The following is a 25,928-nucleotide window of genomic DNA, read 5'->3' on the forward strand; positions in this document are numbered from 1 at the left end:
ATAACTTTTTTACCAATTTATTTTTTACATAACGCCACGCACTTACACTCATTCCGCAAATATATTTAAATATATATATAGACGGAATAAGAGAACTGTGTGAAAAGCTTCTGACCATGACACAATCAACTCTGAAATACATTACCCTCTCTCAATTCACTTACACATTAGACTCTTGTTAATTATACTCCTCTGTGCCTCTCTCTCTCTTTCTTTCTTTCCTTATTTTTTTGTTATCGTCTCACATTCGTAAATTATAAGTCTTACAATACAATACAATAGTCCATCAGTCGATAGCATTCCTTCTTCTCGTTGTTACTCAACAGCTAGAGTTAAACTTCCGTAAAGATTTTAAACTGACGTTTATCTTAAAAAACTAAATTTATTTACTGTCAACGCGAAGGTCGCGAAAATAATCAAAAGTCGTGTTTACTTGCTAAATTTTTTTTTTTACTTCACACAATTATTGGCCGACGTTTATAAATCGTTTATTCAAAAATTTTCTGTGATTTTTTAGCCTAATATTCGTAATTATAATTATAAAAAACTCGTGCAAATCAGTGATCGATTATCCTTCGACCGAATTTTTTTATCGAGTAAGTATTTTATTTTGTAACAGTTCAATATTTAACTTTTATTTATTTACTGATTTATTATTTAGTGCACATTAATAAGAAAACGAATGAAATACGTCTTCAAAGTGATTAATAAGTATGTAAAAACAAAAAGAGTTTGACAAGTTGATTGATTAAATCAATTGACTCAAGGATTTATACGAGTGTGGAGTAAAAAATAGTGCGTGGTTAATAATTATAATGATTTATATTAATAAAGAGTAATAAAACGTTATTAGGTGTAGAAAACAAGAGTTAATAAAATAACCAATCAACTTATGACTATTGTTGTTATAAATTTATTGATCAGACAGACAAATAAAATAATATACATCTCAAAGATAATAATAAATACAACTAATACTTTTTAAGATTAAAATCCAAGATACGATCCAGATTAATAAGCCGGCAATCATGAAGGAACACTTGAAGACACCGAGCTACGACATGGAGTTGAGTGAACGCACGGCTTTGAGACAAAAATTTGAATCTATTGATGACATTCTACCTCATGTGGGAAGTTTTGGAAAATATCAGATGTATTTATTGCTCGCGTTATTTCCTTATGGTCTCATTTACTCAAATTTGTATTTTTCGACATTTTTTTTGACACTTGTACCTCAAGAGTACTGGTGCTATGTACCGGAACTGCAGGATTTGAATCTTACCGCCGAACAACGGTACGTTTAATTTAAAAATTTTATTTTTTTTACTCATTTATTTTATTAATTAAATATTTTATAATACCAGTGTCTAAAAATAGACAAACTTTTCTCATTATGGAGGTTTTAAAATTTTTTTTTCTCGGTCCAATCAATAACAAACGTATTTTCAAGTGTTCTGGCGTCATATTTGAATAATTAAAATTAATCTATATTTTTAATAAAATTTAATTAAAATTTTTTAATGAATTTATTATCAAGTAAAAAAATTTTTGTAAATAAATTATGTCTTTAAAAATAAAATGAAAATATTTATTGTTTATATGTTAATTAAAAAATAATCATATAATTAAAAATAATTTTATCACTGATAATATGACACGACATTTACAAGTTCAACGTCTTTATTATGTCTTGTGATAAATATATATTAATACAATTATTATTTTTATATTTGTAATTATTTTGTTTTCACAAAACAATTAAGTAATAGTTGACACACTTGCATTTATCAATTTAAACTTGAGGAATACTATATATGACTGATAAAAAAAATATTACGAACTAACAAATGTATAATTTGTGTACTGCAGTAATTATCGCTACGTTATTTTATCTAATGTATTTATTACCTCAAATATTGATCGCGAGTATATTGTTATCATAATTAATTTTATATGAAATTACAGAGTGCAGGCGGCAATACCCGCTTCGGAAACATTTCCCTACTATGACAAGTGCAATCGCAAGGATTTAAACTTTGATGAACTGGTCAAATATAATACAGACATAAACTCGGCGGCATGGCAAACAAATAAAACAGTTAAATGTGAGAAATGGGAGTATAATTTGACTCAAGTTCCTTACTTGTCAATAAGTAGCGAGGTGCGATAAATTATTTATGCTATTATTATTATTAGTTATAATATAAGGCGACCGAATTGACTGTTTCGTGACCCTTGTCGATTAGCTAGATTGGGTATGCGATCAAGAATACCTCATATCGAGTACACAAGCCATTTTTTTCTGCGGCTCGATACTTGGATCCTTTATATTTGGATGGGTCGCTGATCATAAAGGTCGTGTACCAGCATTGGTGATCAGCTGTTTAGTATCTGGGGTTGGTACTGTTGCTACTGCTTGGTCTAATAATTTTTGGACATTTGCATTGTGTCGTTTTATTACTGGGTTAGCATTTGATAATTGTATTAATATACCTCTTATTGTTGGTAAGTTTATTTTATTATTATTATTATTATTATTATTATTATTAGACGCTGAAAAAAAATGCTAACTATCACCATCTTGTAATAGGGAATGATTACCATCCGTATGTGAACATCATTATTATGCTTTTATGTTGACTATTACTATCGGAGATGGTAAGCATTCTTATCTAGATGGTAACCATTTTTATTTGTGCACTGAGAAAATTAAATAATAAGAATTACTATCTAGCTATGGTCAAATTTTTTACCACCAATCTGATAGTAGTGAATACTATCTAGATAATTGTATACATCATTTAGACTGTAACAATTATTATAAATATGGTGAATGTTACAATCTAGATGATTTATACAATCATCTAGATAGTATTCACTAATATCAGATTGGTGGTAAAAAATTTTATCATAACTAGATAGTAATTCCTATTATTTATTTTTAATTTTCTCAGTGTGATGATAATCATTACTATCTTAGAAGGCAAAATTAAAAAATTTTTTAGACATAAGAAATATTACTATCTAGATGGTAACTATTACTATCAGCAATAATAATTATTACTATATAAGAAACAAATAGTTAACATAAAAGCATGATAATGATTATCACATACAGATGGTAATCATTCCCTCTTACAAGATGTTGATAGTTAGATTTTTTTTTCAGCGTGTATTATTATTATTATTATTATTATTATTATTAATACACTGTAAAAAATTTGCCGAATGAACGAGGACTAAATTCGGAGTAAATGCGGAATGAATGCAAAGTGGATGACTGTGTATTTTATTTAATCCCTTTGGAGTGAAATTTACTTCTAAAAGGAGTTTATTTTAATATTAAAACTTCTAATCGGAGTAAATTTGGACTTAAATAAAATTCAGATCACTCCGAAATCATTCAGCTGAAAAAACAAACATCTTATTTACTCCCTTAGCGGAGTAGTTTTTTCTGATACTCCGGAACTCCGGGTGATGGAGTGAGTCGGATTTAAATGAAATCTGTCATCACTCAGAATTCACTCCTGATTTATAACAGTGTATTATTATTATTATTATTATTATTATTATTTATATGTGTATATATCACATTAAGGGAGGAAAGGGTACAAAGGGATAGTCTGGCAAATTTTTAATTTTTTAATATTTCCGAAATATGTACAAAAGTTACATATAAGAAAAAATTTTAAACTTATTTTTAAAACACGATTTATCGATCGTAATTATTTCATAACTTTTAAACAATACATATTATATAAAAGAATGTAAATATATATAATCAATTTAAAAATCTTGGCAATAATTTATTAACTTCAATCGATAGATTTATTTTAATAAACTTTTCATCGCATCCAGTGGAATTTTTTAAAACTATAAATCATGTTTCCATCTGAAAAAATATATATTTAGAAAAAAGAGTATATGTCACATCCAATATTAAATGTCATCAATATGCATGGCCAAATTTATTCGGTTTTGCTAGGATCTATTTATATTTAGGTCGACCGTTTTTTTTCTTTTTTCATAATAAACACTCATAAAATTTAGTAATTTTTTTTTCTTAATGTCACGATATTTTTCTATGATAATTAACTCACTTTTATTGGTATTCCAAATATCTGTCTTAATCAATTATACATTTTACATAAATTTTCTATAGAAAAACTTTGTTTTAATTACAAGATAAGTGATTACAATAAATTATTTGCAGTTGTTGAATACATGGCAATAAATAGACGGACAATAGTATTTAATATCGCGTTCGGAATTTATTTTGCACTCGGGAGTACTGCGCTGCCATGGGTCGCGTATTATGTCGCTGACTGGAGACACTTTGCGTATATCGTTTCTATACCACTAATTATTGGATTATTCACCCCGTGGATTTTACCAGAAAGTGCACGGTAATTAATTTCTTTTCATAACAAAAAAAAAAAACAAAAATTTCCTTATAATTAATTAATTAATTTTTATATTTATCCAGATGGTATGCATCCACTGAGCAGTGGGACAAAGTAGTAGAGAATTTAAAAAATGTTGCCCGGGTGAATGACAAGAATCCAGATCCCAGGATTTATGAGACCTTCGTTGTAAGTTTTTATCATAAACAATACTACATATATATTAATTAAATACTTGTCATGTGATATTTAAATGAATTTCATCGTCAATATTAAATTTCTATATTATTATTATTATTATTATTATTTAATATTTATATTATTGAAGAGAAATGCTGGTGATATTAATAACCACGTTGAGTCTGCGACATTATTCGACCTATTTAAAACACCACGACTGGCTAGGACTACAATCCTCTTAATTACTTTTTGGTAATTAATAATTTTTTTTTCTACTATAATTATTTTTAAATTTATAATATAAATTATTCATTTATTCACTATCATGATTATATATATTTTATTAATTACTTTTGAATATTTATTACGATTTCAATAATTATCTTGATATGTAATAAATATGAATATTTTATTAAGTATTATTACTGATGGATATTTAAAAATATTATTTCAACAGGACGTTAACGATTATTTGCTTTGATGGGCATATCTACTCGTTAAGGCTTTTACGTAGTTCAGTATTTGTTTCATTTACACTGTCGTCAGCAACAGAACTACCAGCTGGTTTGCTTGTTACACTTATTCTAGATCGATGGGGACGTAGATTTTGTGGATTTCTTACTCTCGGTGCTATTGGAGCTTGCAGCTTTTCTGAACTGTATTTGCCGTCAAGTAAATATTACAATACCTCAATATTTGCATATTGAAAGTCCAATATTTTTTTTTGTCACGACAGCAACAATCGGAAAAGATCGAAAGAAAAAAATGATACCATCCCGAGTCAAAAAACAAATTCGGATTCAAGTCTCAAAGTTCTCAATGAGGTTTTTGAGGATCAATTTAGAATTTTAAGATTGACAACAGTACAGAAAGTTATCCTAGTTTAGTCCTCAGAGTAGTAGTTACGTCCTATTTTGCCACTTTGAGCACTAAACTGGAATAACATAATCCGGATCAAAGCCTCAAAATATACTCAAAACATATAGGAATAATTTTATCTGCATTTGAACTTCAAAAGTCTTATTCGACGTATTCTCTCCCCTCCCTTTTCTATCTAAAATTTTTCAAATTCCGAAGTAAAACTTTTCATTCGTTGGAGATTTTGAGGTCTTAGTTATAATTTAAAATCGATGAATTATTCGCATTTAGACCTCATAGTTCTCATTGAGGATTTTGAGTACTAAAGTAGAGTTACTTTCTGAGCGGCAAATAAAACATCAAAAGAATTGAGGCTTCTGAGGACTAAAATAGAATTTGTTCTTTGACGGGATGTTCGATCAATAAACTTTAATTATTCGGGAATTTAAGATCTCTGTAAAAAAATAAAATTTTTTTTAGTTATCTACAAACTAATTTATGAAAGAAAAATAAGTATAAGTATTTATATAAGACATTTGTTGAACGCGATAATTTTTCAGAGTAACTAAAGTTTATTTTGTATCATTTTTTCTCGTTCTTTTATATTACTTTTACTCGAACGGTAGAAAGTGTAATTTATTTGTATAAATACTCGTTTACCTTTTCCAGCTGAAGCTAAACTGAGTTCATCAGTGGTGGCACGATTTTCTGCAAACATGGCTGCAAATATTGGTCTTCAATACGCTACAGAATTACTTCCAACACCTGTAAGAGCTCAAGGCGTTGCATTAGTGCATCTGTTTGGTATTCTCGCTCACGCTGTAGCTCCTTATATAACCGATCTCGTAAGATTCATTTTTCTCATTTAATTTTCATTTTCTTTTTATTGAAAAAACAGACAAACAAAAAGTAATAAAAAGACACCCTACATTTTTATAAAATAAATATCTGCAAAAAGACTACAAGGAAATTGAATTAAAAAATTTGTTGCGGTAAAAAAAAATAGTATTTCCATTTAGTAGTTCGGCTTCACTGCCGGCTCTAAAAATTTTTTTTTATCACCATTTTTTTTTTCTTTTTTTTTTCAAATAATGATAATCCATCAGTATTAATAACGATATTTCCAATCATTATTAAGGATGCTGTCTAAAAAGATTTTTGGCAATCATCACGATTTTTTACCACTGAAATATTAATCTCTATTGATTAATCATTTTAATAATTTTTTTTGGTAAAAAATGAACAAATACTAGTTGATTATTCATCAAAAGAAAAAATTACAAGTCACAAAAAAAACGTTTATATCCAAAAATAGATTCAGTTCCTTTTATAGAGAAGAGTGGGGCAAAATGGGCTGACATGTATACCCACTGTAAAAAGAGCGGTGTTAAAAATGGACTCAATTTAACTCCGTGCGGTGTTAAAATGAAGTAACACCGGTCTAGGCGGTGTTAAATCGGTGTGAAAAAAAATTTCACGTATAGAAATCAGAAAAAAAAATGTATTACATATAAAAAATTATAAAAATTGAATGAATATTATCTGGAGGAAATTCTAATTTTGCTATGTACTTATTTATGTTATACGTAATTTATTTAAAAATTACACAATTTTACGTCCGCCATTTCAATCACCAATAATTAAATTAATTAATTAAAACACCGTTTAACTATAGAGATCGAGTAATTAAAAATATTCACAAAGTAAAATATTTTCAACACCGAAAAATATTTTAACACCGATAAAGAACATTTACACCGACGGCGGTGTTATTTTAAAACCGCTATCGGTATTGAAATTTAGCCCAAAATTTTAACACCTACACCGCCTGGACTTACCCCGTATATACGAGCCAGAAAAAATAGTAAATACATATTTTTGATATTTCTAGGCATCAATTTGGACTGGTTTACCAATGATGGTCGTTGGTATACTAGCATTAACAACATCATTATTAGTATTATTTCTGCCAGAAACAGCTGGGCGTGAACTACCTCAAACATTACAACAGGGCGAGGAATTCAGTAAAGGTGATCATTTTTGGTCATTTCCCTGTTGCAATAAAATCGATGTCGAGCGGCATAGAAATGACAATAATAATTGTACTATAGAACGATAATCATTTATTATAATATAATCATTATTACTATTTATCAACATATTTTTATAGTGAATCGAATCTTCCAAAGATTATTGTTATCAATTATACTACACATTTTATTCATTAATTACTCAATAACCATTAAATTACTTCACTACTTGAAAAAAATTTCATAAACAGAGAATTACTCTATCGATTTATTAATTACTTAACAATAATTACAGCGTTACGTTCAATTAAAATATAACGATATACAATAAAGTGTACTTTAAATTCTTAGAGTACTGTACAGTGATACGTTTTAATATTTTTATTTTATTTATACACAGTTTTTAAATCAATTCGAGTTTTATACATCAAGTAATTGCTCTTAGCGGCCTATTTTAATAAAAAACTATCGACTGTTAATTAATAATAATAATAATAATACTTAAATTAAAATAATATTGACACTCTTTTGGCACAAATAAGTACGCGAATAATTTCAAGTGAAAAAAGTATTTGATTGTTATTTTTTAATCTATTACTAATTAAATTATAGTTCATTAGTACACTAATGATTAATTAAAGAACATAAACAATAAAAAAAGTAACCAAAAAGTATCAGCTAAATTAACGAAATAAATTTTCTGTGCCGAAAAAAAATGTTTGCATTAATTAAATATTTTTTTTTACAAGTGTTTTTAAATAATATTTTTAATTACTAATTAATTACAATTGTTATAATCTAGTGGAGTCTATTTTTGTAAGACTTCCTGGATTATAACCGGCGTTGACAGCTCCCACCTTTCTTCGGTATTTTTTCTTCTTTTCATGAGATCTGAAATTAATAAAAAATAAAATAAGTAATTATACATATTTATATATTTTGTATAGTAAGAAAAAAATATACATATATGTACTTACGTTGATAAACAAGGAACCCACCAGCAACTTTGTTCCTTACCAAAGTCATTACCTTCTTGAAGCGTTTCCGGTAATTCTTGATCTAATGTCTCTGGCAAGGTTAATGTAAGAAACGCGTCTATTATTGCTATCAATCCCAGACAAATTAATGGCAGTTCCTTTTTAACATCAGCCTGAAATTTATTCAAAGTAAACCGAATTATTATTAATAGAAGATGAGTTGGTTTTATAAAATCTAATGCACTGAGAGAAAATTGCGTGGTTGTGGTAACTAGAAAGGGATGGCTTTGAAAAAATAGTAATCTTAACTAATATTTCTAGTTTTTTGAACTACACGGAAAAAAAATTCTAATTAAATTTACGATAATAATATCGTAATTTGTCCTATTGATTATTGTAGTGGTGGACTAGACTTTCAAAATATAGACTTTCAAAATCTAGACTTTCAAAATCCTAAAAGTCTTTGCTAAAATTACGATGTTAAATAGTAAAAAATATAACCCACATAGTAAATTTTGAAATAAGATATTTTAAAATTGACGCTAATAAAAGTCTAGTCCACGATTACGATATTAACATCTTAAATTTTGCTAGAATTTTCTTTCCGTGTATATCATAGTGCCCGAAACTATTTGAAAGTAGTTGTTTTAACTAAGCATTTGTTTTGTTGAGGTAACTATTTCGCGTGCTAAAAGGGCGTATAAAAAAAATTTTTTTTTTCCATTCTTTTTAGAGTCGCTCGAAACGTAAAAATTTGCAGAAAAAAAAATTTTGACGTACTAACGCCAAAAGGGCGTATCTTAAGATATACACCCTTTTGGCTTTGGAAATTTTTTTCTTCATTTATAGGCTTAGAACATGGTTACAAAACGATTGGCACCCAAAAAAGAAATTTTACGCCCTTTTGGTTCTTCAAAGCCAAAAGGGCGTAAAATTTTTATGCGCCCTTTTGGCATTTGGCACACGATTTAATATTAGTTCTCAGAACTTATACTTCAGCAGAATCAAAAATTTTTCAGCAATCATACGATTATAATTTCATTAATTTAGCATCATTTAAGTCGACGAATATAATTAAGGATTTTTCTTAATTATTTTTTTGTAGTTAGAATACCATTTTTTGCTTAGTTACGTTCGCTATTGTCATTGTTCATTGAACTATAACACAGTTAAAACAACTATGATATTATCGTACATTTTACAACTAAATATTAGTTATCTGAACTGAGGGTAATAGTGGAATCTTCATTGAACTATGTTTCTCATAATTCAGAAAACCAGTTTTTCTCTCAGTGTGGACGTTTATTATGAAAGATTTACCAAGTAAATGACATAGGGTCCAATTATGTGAGCAAAGTAACCAATTATATGAATAAGAGAAACTCCCTGAGCTCTGACGACAGTCGGCAGCATTTCGGCGGCATACTGGAAGCCTATATTAGCAGCAACATTGACACCCAGACGAGCTAGAATCGCCATGGCGACGGTAATGGAACCTGAATCAAGTATAAATTTATCGATTTAGACATTTTACGTGTACCTATGCTGAGTACATGAGCTTCAACAGCTTCCCAGTATCCCTGGTATAGTGGTAGCTGGCGAGCTTGTGTAGTAGCTGTAGTATTACAGTATTACAGGACTACAATATATAGCAACAGTTAGAGGGTAGTGCGGGAGTTAGCGATATAATCAGTGGCATAACACTACTAGTTATAGTTTAAGTATGTCATCGAATTTGTACCCTCGGGCGTTGCTAGCGCGATGAACGAGAATATTCCGCAAATGAGCATTGATGCAAAACCCATCCATCTACGTCCCCATTTGTCCAGGAATAATGCTAGTAATATTGCAGCGGGTAGTTCTGTCAGTGCTGCTAAGGAAAATGATGTAAATACATCGGGATGAAGTAATTTCATATTCCAGACGTGTCCATCAAATGTCAAAATTATTAACAACCTAAAAACATACAGTGATTGAGATTTTTATAACTTTATATTAATTTTTCCCGCATAATTTCGTTCGAACAGTGAAAATTTATGGAAACGCCAAATCACTTTTTTTTAATTTATTAAATTTACATAAGGGCTTTTAGAACACCCAAAAAGGTAATTTTATTCACGGTATATTTTTTATTTATGGAGCCATTTAAAAAATTCAAATTAATTTTTTTTCAATAATGGCCTTGCCGCTGTCAGTCGGGGATTTTTTATTTTAATGAATAAAAATTTCATCAATATTAGTCAAATTTTATTTCGTGAAATAATATTACGCTAGACGATTTGTAGTGACATTAAAAAAAAATGGTGAATTTTTTTTATGTCAAAAAAAAATATGCCGATTATAAAACCAACGTTTTTCTAAAACCATTTGACGATTTCCTTCAAATCTAATAATGCAATTTATCAAAAGTAAATTTTTTTTTGTTAATTCGAAAAATTTCTTATCAACATCCTCTCCACTAATTTCAAAAAGTGGTTCGGTTGGCACTCAGAATTAGTGAATATTCACTTATTTCACTTATTCATGTTTAGAGAGTCTGATTAGTATTTTATCAAAATTTTCTACTCTGACTTACAAAAAAAATTTCTAAAGAAATTTGTTAATTTTTCACTGACACGTGTCTCAAAAATTTTTGAAAAATGAACTTACCAATAAATGACAAGTACAACAGTAATACGAGCTAATCTTGGCTTACTGAACAAATCAAGTACAGTATAGTTGTTTAATTTCTTGTCTTTTTCAACCATAGCCCTGCAACTTTTTTCAAATTCATCATAAATCTCTGGCTTGACAGTTTTCCCATTGACCTTCTCGAATTTTTTGAGCATCTCAATGGCTTTGTCAACTTTGCCAGCCATCAAATACCATCGAGCGCTTTCAGGTGCAATCCAAGGCCCGAGGAATGCGGTAATCAATGGTAATGCTGTTACCCAACTGAGCATACGCCAATCGGCTATCCAATAAGCAATCCACGGTAATAAACTCGCAGCAGCAGCAAAGTATATACCAAATGACATATTTGCCACTAACGTACGATACTTTGGTCCGACATACTCAATAGTTATTATGAAAAGTATATTAAAGCAGTTGTCAAATGATGATCCGACGACTAGACGTGCCAACGCAAAAGTCCAAAAATTATCACAAAATGCGGTGGCCACTGACGCGAAGAATCCCACAGCATTACACGATACTAATGCCGGTATTCTTCCATAGTGATCAGCAATGTAACCAAATATGAAACCTCCAATTATACTGCCTATGAAAAAAGCGGATTGTGCTGCTGAGGATAAATAATTTTTGTCACAAACCCACTCGAGCTAAAATTTATACATAAGATTATTATTATTTTTGATTAATTTAAAAATTATAAATTACTAGTGCAATTAAATTACTTCGGCGGCAATCGATGCATATGGTACCGCAGTATAATTGAAACTCCACCCATGCTGACATGGTTTAGTAGGCCATGAAGGATCAGCTTCTCTTATACCAGCATTTAATATTTCCGTAAAATTTACAGCGTACATATGACATCTCGAAAAATGAGTCGTACCCTCGGATTGAGCTTCAATTACATCGCTCGCCGATGGAATTGATAAACTTATTCTATAGAAATATTTTTCATTAATTATTGTACGAAAACAAACTCTTTCATTATTTTATAAGTTTGTATAAAAACTTTTATGAAACTTCGTTCCAATATCTGTCTAGCCGGTAGAAACAACCCAGTTTCAGATCAATGCAATTTCGCGGGTTGAAAGTCGTTGGTTTCTTCTAGAGGGAAAAGGAACGTCTAGTCTTCCACCCGCATAGTTAGTTTCTGACTTAATTTCGGTCATATCAAAGTTCAGAATCGCATTTGTTCATTATAAACTTCTGAATAAGCATACGTCATTACAACTAACCAAGTTGATTCTTGAATATGTACGTGCGCTATTGGTCTTCAATTGATTTGTTTCAACTAGCTCCAGATATTTAAAGTAAGTTTCTATGCAGGCAGTTATGAAAAATGTACTGTGCAGTATGGGATAAAACACGATTTTTAAGGCTTTGTGTAACTGTAATGCAGACTCTGTCTGAAATTGTCTTGTTTTATCTCTGATTAAAAAAAAAAAAACGAATGAAAATGATTCAAAACAATTCAATTTTAATACTTTATAGATATACATTCATCATTGAGTAAATCGTTGTGTTTAATCAGGGATTTCTCGCTACAAACTAGGGTAGAAGTACCTTTTACTACCCTACCTTTTAAGCTACTTTAGGGCCAGTTTTGGCAACTTAGAAATTGTATATAAAATGAATTGTAAACTTTTGTATGAGAATAACAAAGGAAAAACTAGAAACAGAAGTATTCCATTACCCGAAGTTAACAAATCCATAACTTTCAAAAACTCTTATACTGTTGCGATAAAACACTAATGAACTACCAGTTGCGCTAAAAACGATACATAATAATAATAACAAAACAATTAGGCAAAAGCTAAAGAATTGATTGACAACTACTACAACTACTTAGATTATATTTCTTAATTTCTCACTCTTGACTTGTCTTTACTTTTCTTTTCTCAAATGTTTAAATTGAATTACTTGGATTAAGCTTAATTTTATGTAAAAATTAATTGCCAGGCCTATGTACAGGTGTACGCGCCTCTATAGGTACATAATTATATATCATGTATTTATATGTATTATGTTTGTATGTGAATATTGTATATCCTGGTAAATAATAAATAATACGCAATGACACAATTAATTTTTTAAATGTTTTCGAAGTTACTTTTATCACACGATTTCGATTGAATTCTTTTTTTGGTACTTTTTTATTAAAAGAAAGTATTAAATGTCCAAAAATGGAACAGTGGCCACAAATGGTAGTTCTACCCTATACTTTTCTAAAAATAATTTCACTATCTATGAATACTTTTATGAAAAATGAGTGAAATAATTATTTTTATAAAAGTATTCATTTCTAAAAATTGCGTATATTTTTCTATCGAACGACTGCGAAGGAAAATATTTTTTGAAAATTTTAATATCTCTTTTTTATTGTTTATAACCGGAAGTGAGTGAAATCATACTTCCGCACAATTAACTCTTGTTTATAAATTCTTTTTTTAGTTACAAAAGTACTTTGTAAATAAATATATAGTTTAAAGATTTTCATTATAAAATAAATTAATTTATAAGCAAAAACTTAATAATGACATTAAATTTGTTGAAACATAATTAAAATAATATTATGAGTATTTATTTTTGTCAATAATAATAAAATTTACAATTCAAATGAAACAATTAGCAAGCTTAATGACCATTGTGTCGCTAATAAAAATAATGTATAACACAATCTATTATATTAATTATGTAAACACCTTGACAATAATATATAAAATTAGCGATAAAAAAAAATTAATAGCATCAACAAGATTCCGATGTAATAATTAATAAAATAACTCATGACATAAAGTTCAATTAACTTTAATTTATTGCATTTTTAAGTCACATTTATTTGACGCAATCATTTGTATTTAATCACTATTCATTCACATTTTATATATTTATTTTAAAGTTAAGCGAGACCTTGGTCTTATGAATATTTTAAATGATATATTATTAAGACTCAGGGAGTGACCACAAGGTTAAGTCCCTCGAGCTCTTTCACACTGTGAAATTACCTGAAAGAAATCACGGTCAGTCGAATAGATCAGTCAATCTTTCGCAGAATCGAGTTATAAAAAATATGAAGAACAGAAGCCGTCGGCACTTTTTTTATTCTCATGTAATATAAATATATGCAAAATGGTATTTCGTATATTTTATTACACTAATTATTACTCAGCAATATCGTATCGATAGTACTACAAATTTTATTACTGTATATAATTAACGGTATTGTTTAAAAGGAATATTGTTTTATATTAATTACCATTTTCGCGTTTATATATATTTATTTTCATTTGATATATCTCCTTGATGCTTACTTCAAATTATATTAATAAGCAAAAAGTTTTTAAAAAGTCGCGGGAATAATAAATGCTAATTTTCGATAATAATTAAATAAAATTATTGAAATGAAATATCTAATTGATATCTTACCGGTTGATTTCTTAAGAAGTTTTTAGAAATAAAATTTTTGATTTTCTATTAAAACTTGAGGTAGACGGTAGTTATTAATTAGCATATTTCAATGTTCGATTTGATGACGATTCCCGAGTCAAAAAACAAATTCGCATTCAAGTCTCAAAGTTCTTAATGAGGTTTTTGAGGATCAATTTAGAATTTGAAAATTGACAACAGTATAGAAAGTTATCCTAATTTAGTCCTCAAAGTAGTAGTTACGACCAATTTTACCACTTTGAGGACTAAACTGGAATAACATAATCTGGATTAGAGCCTCAAAATACTCAAAACATACAGAAATAATTTTATCCATATTTGAACCTCAAAAGTCTCATTCGACGTATTCTCTCCCCTCCCTTTTCTACCTCAAATTTTTCAAAGTCCGAAGTATAACTTTTCATTCGTTGAGGATTTCGAGGTCTTACTTATAATTTAAAATCGATGAATTATTCCCATTAAGACCTCATAGTTCTCGTCGAGGATTTTAAGTACTAAAGTAGAGTTACTTTCTGGGCGGCAAATAAAACATCAAAGGAATTGAGGCTTTTGAGGGCTAAATTAGAATTTGTTTTTTGACTCGGGTTATATAGTATTTAAGTGATATATAACTTATATGTAATTGTTGCCATTCGGCATATGCCTTGGCATCAAAAATCAAAATAAAAATAAAATAATTAATTTAGAAAATTATTCAAAACAAATTTCTCTTTTCTAAAAGATAAAAAAAAACTTGCTCTCTTAAAATGAATCAATGAAAAGCACTCCAATCAGTGAATATTTCCTGCACAATTAGTCCCAAGTATATCACTAATTGAATCAGTGATATACTTGGGACTGATTTGCAGTGAATATTCACTGATTCATTTTAAAATAGTGGGGAGTCGTGATTCGATAGATTTACAAAAATAAAAAATAAAAATAGCATACTAACTTTTGTGCATCAGTTAAATTCCAGCCATTGAGTTCTGGAACAGTGCACCAGTGTTCATTAGGAACCAGTGTCAGGAAAAATTGTGTGAAGTAGAGAAATGCATAAACAAACGTGAAGGGTAATAATATAATAAATAAAATCAGCTGATAACGACCAGCTTCACCGACATAAGGCAATATGTCATCAAATGTTTCTATTTTTGCTCGGGGTTCACCTTCTTCAGCTTTGGTAGTTTCTGCAGCCGTCATTTTTTATTCTATAATTTAAACAAATAAATTATTTAATTTCTCATGTACTCTCAATAAATAAATAAATAAAAAAATGATAGCAATTAGTTAGATATTTTTGAAGATTTAAAAGATAATTAAAAACAATTTACAACACCGTTGATAATTGTTTTATTTTTAAAAGCAAATTTATCAGTTTCATTAAGAAATTTCCGAGATAAAATCAACCGAAATAATTGTCTTGAAAATTTTTTTAAGTATTTCGAAATCAACTAAAATTCAAATAATTTTCCATTACCGTAAAAGCAATTGAACTAAAATATTTATCGAAAATAAAATAAATATTCAAACTAAAATCAGGTTAATTTCTCTCTGATACAAATAAATTTGAATAAAACAAATTATTATAATTAGCAATTAATTAAATTCACAATCCTTGATATAAAGTAACTAGTAATTAATAACAAGTAACTGTATAACTCACATATCACAACAATATCTCGATGAAAACGTCAATGAAGCAATATTATAATAATTAATTAATATAATCACAGATGTGTAATTATATTTATTTAGATCTCCTCACGCAGTTTTAGTTAAAACCTTGTTACAAATCCGTCGTGTTTTTTTTATTGCATGTGTTTAATATCTAATGTACTAATACTAGTAAATTTTCTTTGGCTCAATTAATACTAAGTAAACAATAATCTCGTAAATATTAAATTAGATAATTTTAATTACAAAAAATTTCACTACAACCGCGTTATCATTTATCTCTCATATTATTTCAAATCAACATTTCACAAAAAATGTCATATTTTTTTCTTCTTACAATTAAAAATATAAATAAATATCTATTTATTTTCCCACCAGTAATTAAAACCTATTAGATAAATTGTATAAAATTTAAAAATAATAAAAATATAAAATCACTAATTTATCAACTGACTCTACTTATACCACGTGCAGCAAAGATCTAAGAATACCGAAAGCTAAATGATGCTTGACTTTGGACATCCTCCCACTTCTTATTCATCACAATCACTCGCATACACTTAACATTAATACGACAATATATATATATATATATATACTAAACTACATACTAAATTAATAAGATCCAAGTCATTAAAATAAAATTACACATTTATCATGTTTTATATCTAAGAGTACCGCACACTTATTATGTACAATCACAAGTTAACACGGTACTGTAACTCTATTCTTAACATAGGGCCTTTTATAAGTTTTCTACATCCAAGATAAATCCCCACTACATTTTAAATTCCCCGGGTTCTTAATAATTAAACACGTTTCATTGGTCTCAGTATTTGCAATTGACGTCACTTGGTTCAAAATTTCCCAAGGTGTCCAGTACTGCATTTTATATTTATTGATACTTTTAATGTGATGTTAAGTCAAAGCAATAAGTATAGAGTGACCACATGCAGAACTGCGTTTCATGGACTTCCCCTTACATCAACACACAATTTAAGAGATAGTTAGACATTCCCGATGACGTCGGTTTCGCAGAAGTCAAAAAATAATAAAAGAAATTTTATTTATATTCGCTCGTAAGTGACAGATAACTTGAACGAGTATTTGAAGTGTCATAATTATTATTTGAACATCAATATTACATATAATATGTATATGTATTTATAAATATAAGTATTATACTTATTCTCAAGGACTTTGATAACAATTAATCTTCAAACCGCAAAACTATTCTGAGCTGATTTATTTTATTTGTGTATTCAATAAAAAAAATCCATTAATCTAGTCACTGATTATTTATTTAAATTTTCGATCATTTGTAACAATAAAAAATTTCTAGAGGTCAATTATTAATTAACTGTAATTTTAAAATCAAACTCAGACTGTGAACTCAAATGCAAATAAATAATTTATTTTATTTTTGATGAGAAAGAAATTTTTTACTCAAATAAATTATGCAGTAAATTTTTGAGTACTGATATACTTAAAAAATATGTAAATATTAATATTTGAGTGGACAAAAGAGATAAATATCTGTATAAATATAAATACATTTAAGTATAAAAAACTTGTGTCAGTAAATAAGAATTACAAAGAGATCATTATCAAGGTTGCTTCCATTCTTACGTTTGTACAAAGTGCATTTAATGAGCTATATATGTACTAAAGATAAATGAATAAGTAAATGCAGAATATATGATATATCTATTAATAAGTGCACAAAGCGAGATTAAAGTTGCTTATGAATTTTGAGGCATTTGAAACTTACGAATTTCCCGCAAACCGGTTTCGAAACCTGTTCCTTTTTCAGTATTATCTCAACTTCATACTAAACACACTATGCGGGAAGTTTGTTAAGTAACTTTGTGTGCAGATATCATTTAATAATGATGCGAACTTTAAAAAAAAAATGTATTATCAATCTACTCGACTTAATTACCGTTTATTCAAAATTATACTAAAGTTAGCAGACGTCTAATTATTTTTGGATTTTTTTTTAGACGATAAAACAAAAAAAAAAATATTTGAAAAAATTGCACCTGTAGTTTTTGAAATTTTCTACATGTGTATATTTTTATTTTATTTTTTTTGCAATTGATTTGTTGAAATACGAAAATTAAAAAATTTTTAAATGTCTGCTAACTTCAAAATCATTATTTAAAAATATTATTTCAAATAAATTTAAATAAATATCAAGGTAATTGTAATTATATAATAATACACTAATTTGATCCCAGAATTGATATCAAAGTTGAATGATTTCGTGACAAAAAAATTTTGCTTATTTTTTTTCTTTTATTTAATTTTTTTTCTTATATATATTCACTTTCTTAGTCATCTGTAGGAAATCAATCTAGCATAACTAACCTCGGATTTATGGACTGTAGAAAAAATATAAATAAAAAAATTACGTAGTATTTTTTTTTAATTTTTTGTTTAATATTTTTTTTTATTTTTCCTATGGGATGAAGTTTAAAACAAAAAGTCGAGTACATATCTCTCAGTACTTCTGTCTGAACAAACAGCTATTTAGTGGGCTATATAACAGAACCAAAAGTTGGCTCATAAATTTAAACAGAGATTCCGCTGCCCAAAATTGTTGTTTATTTTATTTTCCCAACCGTAGTTGTAAATTTTATTTTATCTCGTAACTTACATTGCTCACAAAATTACCATTTAGTTGTAAAACAATAAAATATAATATAATTTCAGTTTTAAAATTTGTTTTATTGAAAAAAAAATAATATATACATAAATTGTATAATTTTTAATGTGCGCGAATTATCACAATACGTGAGATAAATTTAATTGAACTGATGAAAAAGTAAATTCACACGCAAGAAAACAACAGGCTTACAATTACCTGAATAACATTATCATATTTATATCAATTTATTGAATAATTATTTCTTACTTTGTTTCCTTCATTAAAAAAAAAGAAATATTTTCATATTAATTACCGCTCAATATTCTCAATCACTAACTTTTCATTTAAATAACGGCAATGTCATTTTTCTACGTTCTAATTTGAATCGAGAGCTTCTTTACACGCGATTCAAGTTTAAATTAAATCTACATTGTAAATTATTCATAGATATTTTTAAAATCCTAACGGACTTAATTATTCACGAATACGTCACTATTTGAAAAATCGAATTCGAAAAAGTCGGAGAGCAGAAAAAGAAAAAAAAACAGGTCACGTAATATTAAAATTATGCACATGGATAAATTTACCTTACACTTGATAATAAAGCCTCTATTCCGATAACGCTTTAAAGGATTCGACTTGCTCTGATATATATTTTTATGTTAATAATAAAGTTTACACGAAATCAAATCTTTGTATTTATTTTTTGTTTACTAAACAATAATTTGTAGTATGTCCGGTATCGTTACAGTAAAACAAGGTTTCCTTAAACAATTAATTTATTTTTTGCTCTACGTGATGTTAAAAACACGTCCAAGAAGGTCGTAATTGTTGGACGGATTTAATAAGTGAGCGTGATGCACAAAAGAAATGCATATGCATGTCTATATTGATCAGTTTGATGGGTAAAAACGCGAGGTCTCAACCTCGGAGATTTCCTTATTTTATTAATAATTTTTTTTTTATTATTAATTTTATTATAGAATATTACACAGATCGTAATATTATCCGCTTGAAATCTAAACTTAGTTAATTATTTAAGTCCGCAACTTAGTTTTTTTATGATACGATAAAAAAATATGTTTTTATATAAATTTCATAATAGCAATTGACGTTACTTGAAATAGTTATATTATGAATAATGACTCAGGATTCAGTGTATTAAATATATATGTATATGTATGTCTATATAGACTGGTATATATATATACAGGTGCAAGTATGTGAGTTCTCATCAATTATTCAACGTTGGATCGTATCAAAGTGGAAATTTATTATTGCGCCCTTGCTAACCGGAATTTGAAAAAAGGAATTATACGGATAAAAAGTACCTTAAGCTTGTATAAGTAGATATTTAATCAAGAATATGATCTATACATTTTTTAATAATAAATTAAATTTTTGCTATAACAAAAAATTTAATTTATAAAATAATATTTTCTAGTTAATGAGAAATTTTTTCTTTTTTTTTCTATTTTTATTTATTTACAAAAGACAAAGCCAATTTAACGTGAAAGTAAGAATTTTTCTTTGTACGAAATAGCTTTGAGATGGAGGTTAAAATTTAACAATGAAAAAAAATACGATGGTTTTTTTAGATCCAGGCTCCAAGATTACGATTTTTTTTTATAAAACAAGAATATGAAATGACATTTTTTTTTTCTTTATTTATATATGTACGATAATTATTTTCTCAAAGATAAGGAAGTGGTTTTTCGTGTGTTTATATTTTTAAGCCCTTCTTTCCGTAGGGAAAAAATTTACGACGATATTGTCAAGCATGTCCCAGTTTATATTTTTTTCCTTCCCTATTGAGGCCGTCGTGAGAGTGATAAAAAGGTGGGTCTCGAAAAGAAAAACGAGAGCGCAATGTAGAAAAAAAAATATTTTAAATTAACGCGTCGCTTATATTTTAACGGAAATACGTAAAGCTGCTCGTTCAAACTGTCATTATTTTGTGTAATGATTAAAAAATATTTAGCTAATTTTTTTTCTTACAATCTCTACACTGAAAAAATTAATCGCTACCGATTAATTCGGTAGCTATTTCTGATTTTTTTGGTATCAGTTACGCACACACACACACACACACACACACGATTTCAATCGGAAACTGCTACCGAAATAATTGATAAGAGCTACCAATTATTCCGGTAACTGGTACCGAAATAATTGGTAGCGGCTACCGAAAAATAATCGGTAGAGGCTACCGATTATTTTTTTCAGTGTAGCTGTCATTTACATTAAAAAATTTAATAAACTGTCTATTGAATTTTTTCGCGCGCTTTTTTTTCTCATATATATTTACAAGAGTATTTAAAAATTTAAGAAATTTATTTCACAAGATCTTGCATCATTAAAATAATTTAATGACAAGTGTGTAATTTGTTTTTAAAAAAAAAAATTTTATCTAATAAATGCGGGTTTTTGACGTCATCTCTACTTAATGGGTACAAATTCTATCATCAATCATTTACTTCTAATTATTAATAATAAATGTAGAGAAAAAAAAAGGCTTCAAATCAATAGAGCAACAAATTTAAAATTCATTATTCTTAATTAAGATATAAAATTAATAAAACAAACAATACCGTATATATTTAAATAAATTTAGTTGGAGGTAATCATTGAAAATTAAAATTCAAAAATTTATTACATCAATTAAATGAATGTAAAGCAGACGCTTATTAATAAATAAATAACAAAAAATTTTTCATCATTACAATAATTACTTAATCAAAAATTATTACGTTAAAGTAATTATCAATTAGGTACCATCTCAATGCTCATTACAAAACAAATGTTGATTTATATGCAAACAAAAATTACGTAAGAAAAAAAATATAAAATAATAATAAAATATTTTATCACAGTATATTTTTAATAAAAAAAAGTAATAAATGTATTACGCCATAAACGTCGACGGTTTATTTTCACTTACAAGTCTTCGCAACATTTTGTCTCGCACGAAAACGTGACGTTAATATCACGAGCGTCGCATCATTAGCCCGCGTATAAATAAAAATAAAATTAGTTTAGTGTTTCAAGTTGACTGTCTTGTGTTATTAACTTTTATGCAATTTAAAGTCATTTCATTTACCAGCTAAATATATATACATATATACATATATATTTGCTGTCTCGAATATCTACACATAGCTTTTGTTAGAGTGAAAACTAATTTAAAATATTGACAGAAGAAAATAAATAGTAAATAAATTCTTGTATAAATATTTTCTTTAAAGACAACAATATTTAGGGGAAGGGGGGGGGGGCAAAACGGGCTACCCTCAAAATTTTATAAAAAAAAAAAATTTTATTCTTTAAATGTTTTTTAAAAATTCCAAAATCACTTTTGTAAATATACCCGGGTCAAAATATCTAGCCTCAATCTGGCCTTATCGATCCCAAGTAAGCCTCAATCCAGCCTCACTAAGTAAAAAAAGCATTTTGAGCCTTAAATGATGTTCAAAAAGCGTCAATGAGCCTGAAATACTTAACGGTATATCGTTGAATTTTTCATTTCTTATTTTTGATTTTAGCTTTGTCTATATGATTGATTCAAATTTAAACTAATAGTATTGTTGTTGTTTGATCATTTTCAAATTTGTTCTATTGCTGTAAGATCATCTGTATGATTTCACCTTGTCATTTGGCCTGTATGAAAATTTAATAAATAAATAAAAAAAAAAATAATACTAATCGAATTTAAATTACATAGTCGAGTAGTAGGTTCATTTGAGGCTCATTGAGGCTTCTTGAGGATCTTTGGGAATCATTTGAGGCTAAAAATGCTTTCTATACTCAGTGAGGCTTACTTGGGTTCGATGAGGCTAGATTGAGGCTAGATATTTTGACCCGGGTAATTAAGCATTATTTTGAAAATTTTTTGTTAAACTTTTTCAAAAATCGAGTGTCAGTCGAAAAATGTCAATGGCTTTTTTTTTATGATAAAAACCAATAAAAAATTTTTTTTCTTCCTTTGCATCCAATAATTGTGTAAAATGTAATTTTTCTTTATGTAAACGTGAAAATTTTTTTGTTCCAACCAACTGAAATTTTTGTTTATCTATTTTGGATATCATTAAAAACAAAAAGATTTAGTGTATTTGAGTCCTCAAAACCTTAGTATTTTCATAAGCACCCCGCTTTGCCCCCCTTCTCTTATTTCTAAATTAAACATCTTTAGTTGAAAATAAATATCAAAGTTTGCTTTTAATTTCGTTAATTCAAGTAAATGGTAATAAAAGTAATAAAAGAAGATGAAGTAGAGATTTACTTGTATTATTAAGTAATTTTAATTCTGGACACGTCGACATTTTGCTTTCCATAAAAACTATTATCCTAAAAATATTTCCTACATTTACTTTATTATCTATTTTTTTCTTTTCTACCAAGGTCGTCTTAAGGATTAAATGGGTTTTAGCGGATTAGATATTTTACCAAGAGGTCAAAAAAAAAATTATCTCCCATGGAAAAAGTGAATATTTCTTTAGACACTTTTCCTGTTAAATATCAATGTTAATAAAAAAAATTTTTTTTTATATCGAATAGAAAATTAGTATGAATTGAAATAATAATTATTATTATTATTGAATAAACTAAGAGCGTATCATGACGCGATTCACTTGACAACACTTAAGCATATTTAAAAGCACATCCAACCGTGAATTGACCAGCAATTGTACTTGGACGAATCGCGTTGTCGGAGTTTTAAATGAACATTGATGCTGCGAGTGCAATGATACGCATTAATTGAATAAAATTTCAGATGATAACAAGTCAATCTAAGTATCATGTATCATGACAGACAATCAGTTTTGTATCCACCCAATCATACCGACACTCCGCCTCACTTGTCATCACTGACAATTACTGATATATATCTGCACATGATAAATATATCATATTATACAGCCGTTATATATAAATATAAATATATATATTTATTTAAATGGATTGACGAAAAGTGTCACATAGATAAGGGTAAAAAAACAGTAACGGATAAAAAGACGTCAAGCGGCCAGAAAAAAATCAATCAATCATTAAAAAAAAATAATAGTAATAATAATAAATCGTATCTTTAAATAATAGATTGTCTTAGCGATTCAATCATTCATAAAAAATTTATTTATTTATTTTTAAATCATTTGAGCCTCTTACTATACGGGTGTCAAATAAGATAAAGTTAAAAAAGAAATTAATAATAATAATAATAATAATAATAATAAAAATGATTTGATATATATATGTTGCGTCTTAGTGGGACAATTTACAATTAAACTAACTGTTGGTTGTGTAATCGTACTTTATAAATGCTCAAAGACACTTAAAAAAGTAATCCAATAAAATTTTATTTGTTATGTTCAAACAATAATAACAATTATTATTATTATTGTCATTATTATTAATGATAAAAAAATATTTGGTTAACTTTGAGCAGATGATGAAACTAAACATCACTTTAACATTTTAATTCAGCGGTTATTTTTTAAAAGTAGACACCTAATTTGATAAGACGTCGAATTAATTTGTGTTTTTTCATCGGCTGAGTAAACAAAAATGTAAAAATGATTAATTACATTTTTTAATTAAACACTTTGTTTAATTATATTATTTCTATGAGGATTAAAAGATTAACGGACGAAAAATAAATTGCTTTACAGTTTCTATTATTGAATATTAGTGAAAATATATACATATATGAGGAACATTTCCGACGAATAATTGACAGGCATTTCCGTAATAATTTTCACGTGACCGTATTGTGTCAATCTATACTAATTTTTTTTTTTAGGTGATTATTAATATTGATTGGTCATTTTTTTATTAGAATTCATAGAATAATTTTGATATTTATACTTCAAGTGGCTTATGAATTAATTATTCTCTTTATGATAATTTAAAAATAAATATTCAAATTTAATCCTTTTCATAATTTCATTAGATAATTCCCATAAAATTTTCATATTTCTTTAATTAATCATTAACACTAGATTTTATGAAAAAAAAAAAGTTGAATTCAAAATTTAAAAAAAAATGTGATTTTGACAGATAGAATTTTTAGATTAAAATTATAAATAGAATAATTCTACAATAATTATAATAATACTAAAGCTGAGTCACTATTATTAATCAAAAGATTAAAACATTTATCATAAAAGAGCTAGTTAGTTCGCAATCAAGTGCTTCAGTATTATGCAATTTAGTATAAAAAGTTTAAAAAGGTCATCTTGGATTAAACAAATAATAAATTATTAAAGTTATCTGATTTATAATAGCTGGGATCTATAAATATTCAAACTTTTTTACATAAAAATGATTTCCTGTAAAAATAGATGAGGAAAAAAGTAGAAGTTTTTGTGACAGAATAAATAAATAAATGAAATAAAATGTAAAAATAAAAATAAAAGTTTCTTACGGAAAAAATAAAACAGATCCTTTGAGTGTAATCTTAATAGAGGATGCACCAGTACCTCGAGTACCAGGCAAGAGAGCAGATAGTCACTTTGCTCATCGCCGACTAACCTTGCACTAAACTGCATCGTCCAATCTATCACGCGATAACAAAAGTTGCGGACGGACAGAGAGTGGCTTTTCAAAGACCCCGTATTTGCACACTCGGTCGTGTGTCATGTTGTATATCTCCTACGCATCCTACTTGCTGGTACACTTTATTTCAACCACGTGCTCTTTTTACTTATTTATTATTATTTTTATTCACACTAACCCGTAAATCCTCAGATCTAATTAATTAACTTCTGTAGAATCTTAAATTTTCACGGTCCTAAAGTTAGCCGACGTCTAATAATTTTTGGATTGTTTATAAACGTTATAATTAAGAAAAAAAATATTTTGAAAAATTGCACCCATAGTTTATTTAATTTTCTACATGTGCAAATTTTTAGTTTTTTTTTCTTCAAATTTAATTGTTAAAAAAAAATCCAAAAATTTTTTATTGTCTGCTAACTTCAGGATCATAAATTTTCACGATACTAAAGTTAGCCGACGTCTAATAATTTTTGGATTTCTTTTAAGCCATAAATTATAGAAA

The 25,928-nt window shown here is 27.7% G+C and overlaps 2 protein-coding genes across 4 annotated transcripts; one reads left to right on the plus strand and one right to left on the minus strand.

Annotated features, from left to right (window-relative positions):
- Positions 1-257: 257 nt before the first annotated feature.
- Positions 258-8,622, plus strand: LOC130675327 (solute carrier family 22 member 3-like). Of its 2 annotated transcripts, XM_057480911.1 has the most exons (11): positions 258-596; positions 662-711; positions 987-1,294; positions 1,966-2,161; positions 2,247-2,505; positions 4,214-4,406; positions 4,487-4,592; positions 4,732-4,835; positions 5,041-5,255; positions 6,111-6,286; positions 7,333-8,622. In XM_057480911.1, exons 3-11 carry the CDS (start codon positions 1,029-1,031, stop codon positions 7,558-7,560), a joined length of 1,743 nt encoding a protein of 580 aa, XP_057336894.1. In that variant the 5' UTR covers positions 258-596; positions 662-711; positions 987-1,028; the 3' UTR covers positions 7,561-8,622. The 2 variants fall into 2 exon arrangements, with proteins under 2 accessions (XP_057336894.1, XP_057336893.1); XM_057480910.1 differs by lacking the exon at positions 662-711 and having other exon boundaries at positions 259-596.
- LOC130675325 (carcinine transporter-like) lies at positions 8,011-25,463 on the minus strand. 2 transcript variants are annotated; one of them, XM_057480908.1, is made up of 8 exons: positions 25,296-25,463; positions 15,503-15,758; positions 11,844-12,057; positions 11,098-11,768; positions 10,190-10,404; positions 9,769-9,944; positions 8,449-8,621; positions 8,011-8,362 (listed from the first exon to the last, which is right to left on the minus strand). In XM_057480908.1, the coding sequence occupies exons 2-8, from the start codon at positions 15,748-15,750 to the stop codon at positions 8,263-8,265; spliced, it is 1,797 nt and encodes a 598-aa protein (XP_057336891.1). In that variant the 5' UTR covers positions 15,751-15,758; positions 25,296-25,463; the 3' UTR covers positions 8,011-8,262. The 2 variants fall into 2 exon arrangements, with proteins under 2 accessions (XP_057336891.1, XP_057336892.1); XM_057480909.1 differs by lacking the exon at positions 25,296-25,463 and adding an exon at positions 16,214-16,929.
- Between the last annotated feature and the right edge of the window lie 465 nt (positions 25,464-25,928).

This window comes from Microplitis mediator, chromosome 10, assembly GCF_029852145.1.
Source record: "Microplitis mediator isolate UGA2020A chromosome 10, iyMicMedi2.1, whole genome shotgun sequence".
Taxonomy (NCBI): Eukaryota; Metazoa; Arthropoda; class Insecta; order Hymenoptera; family Braconidae; genus Microplitis; species Microplitis mediator.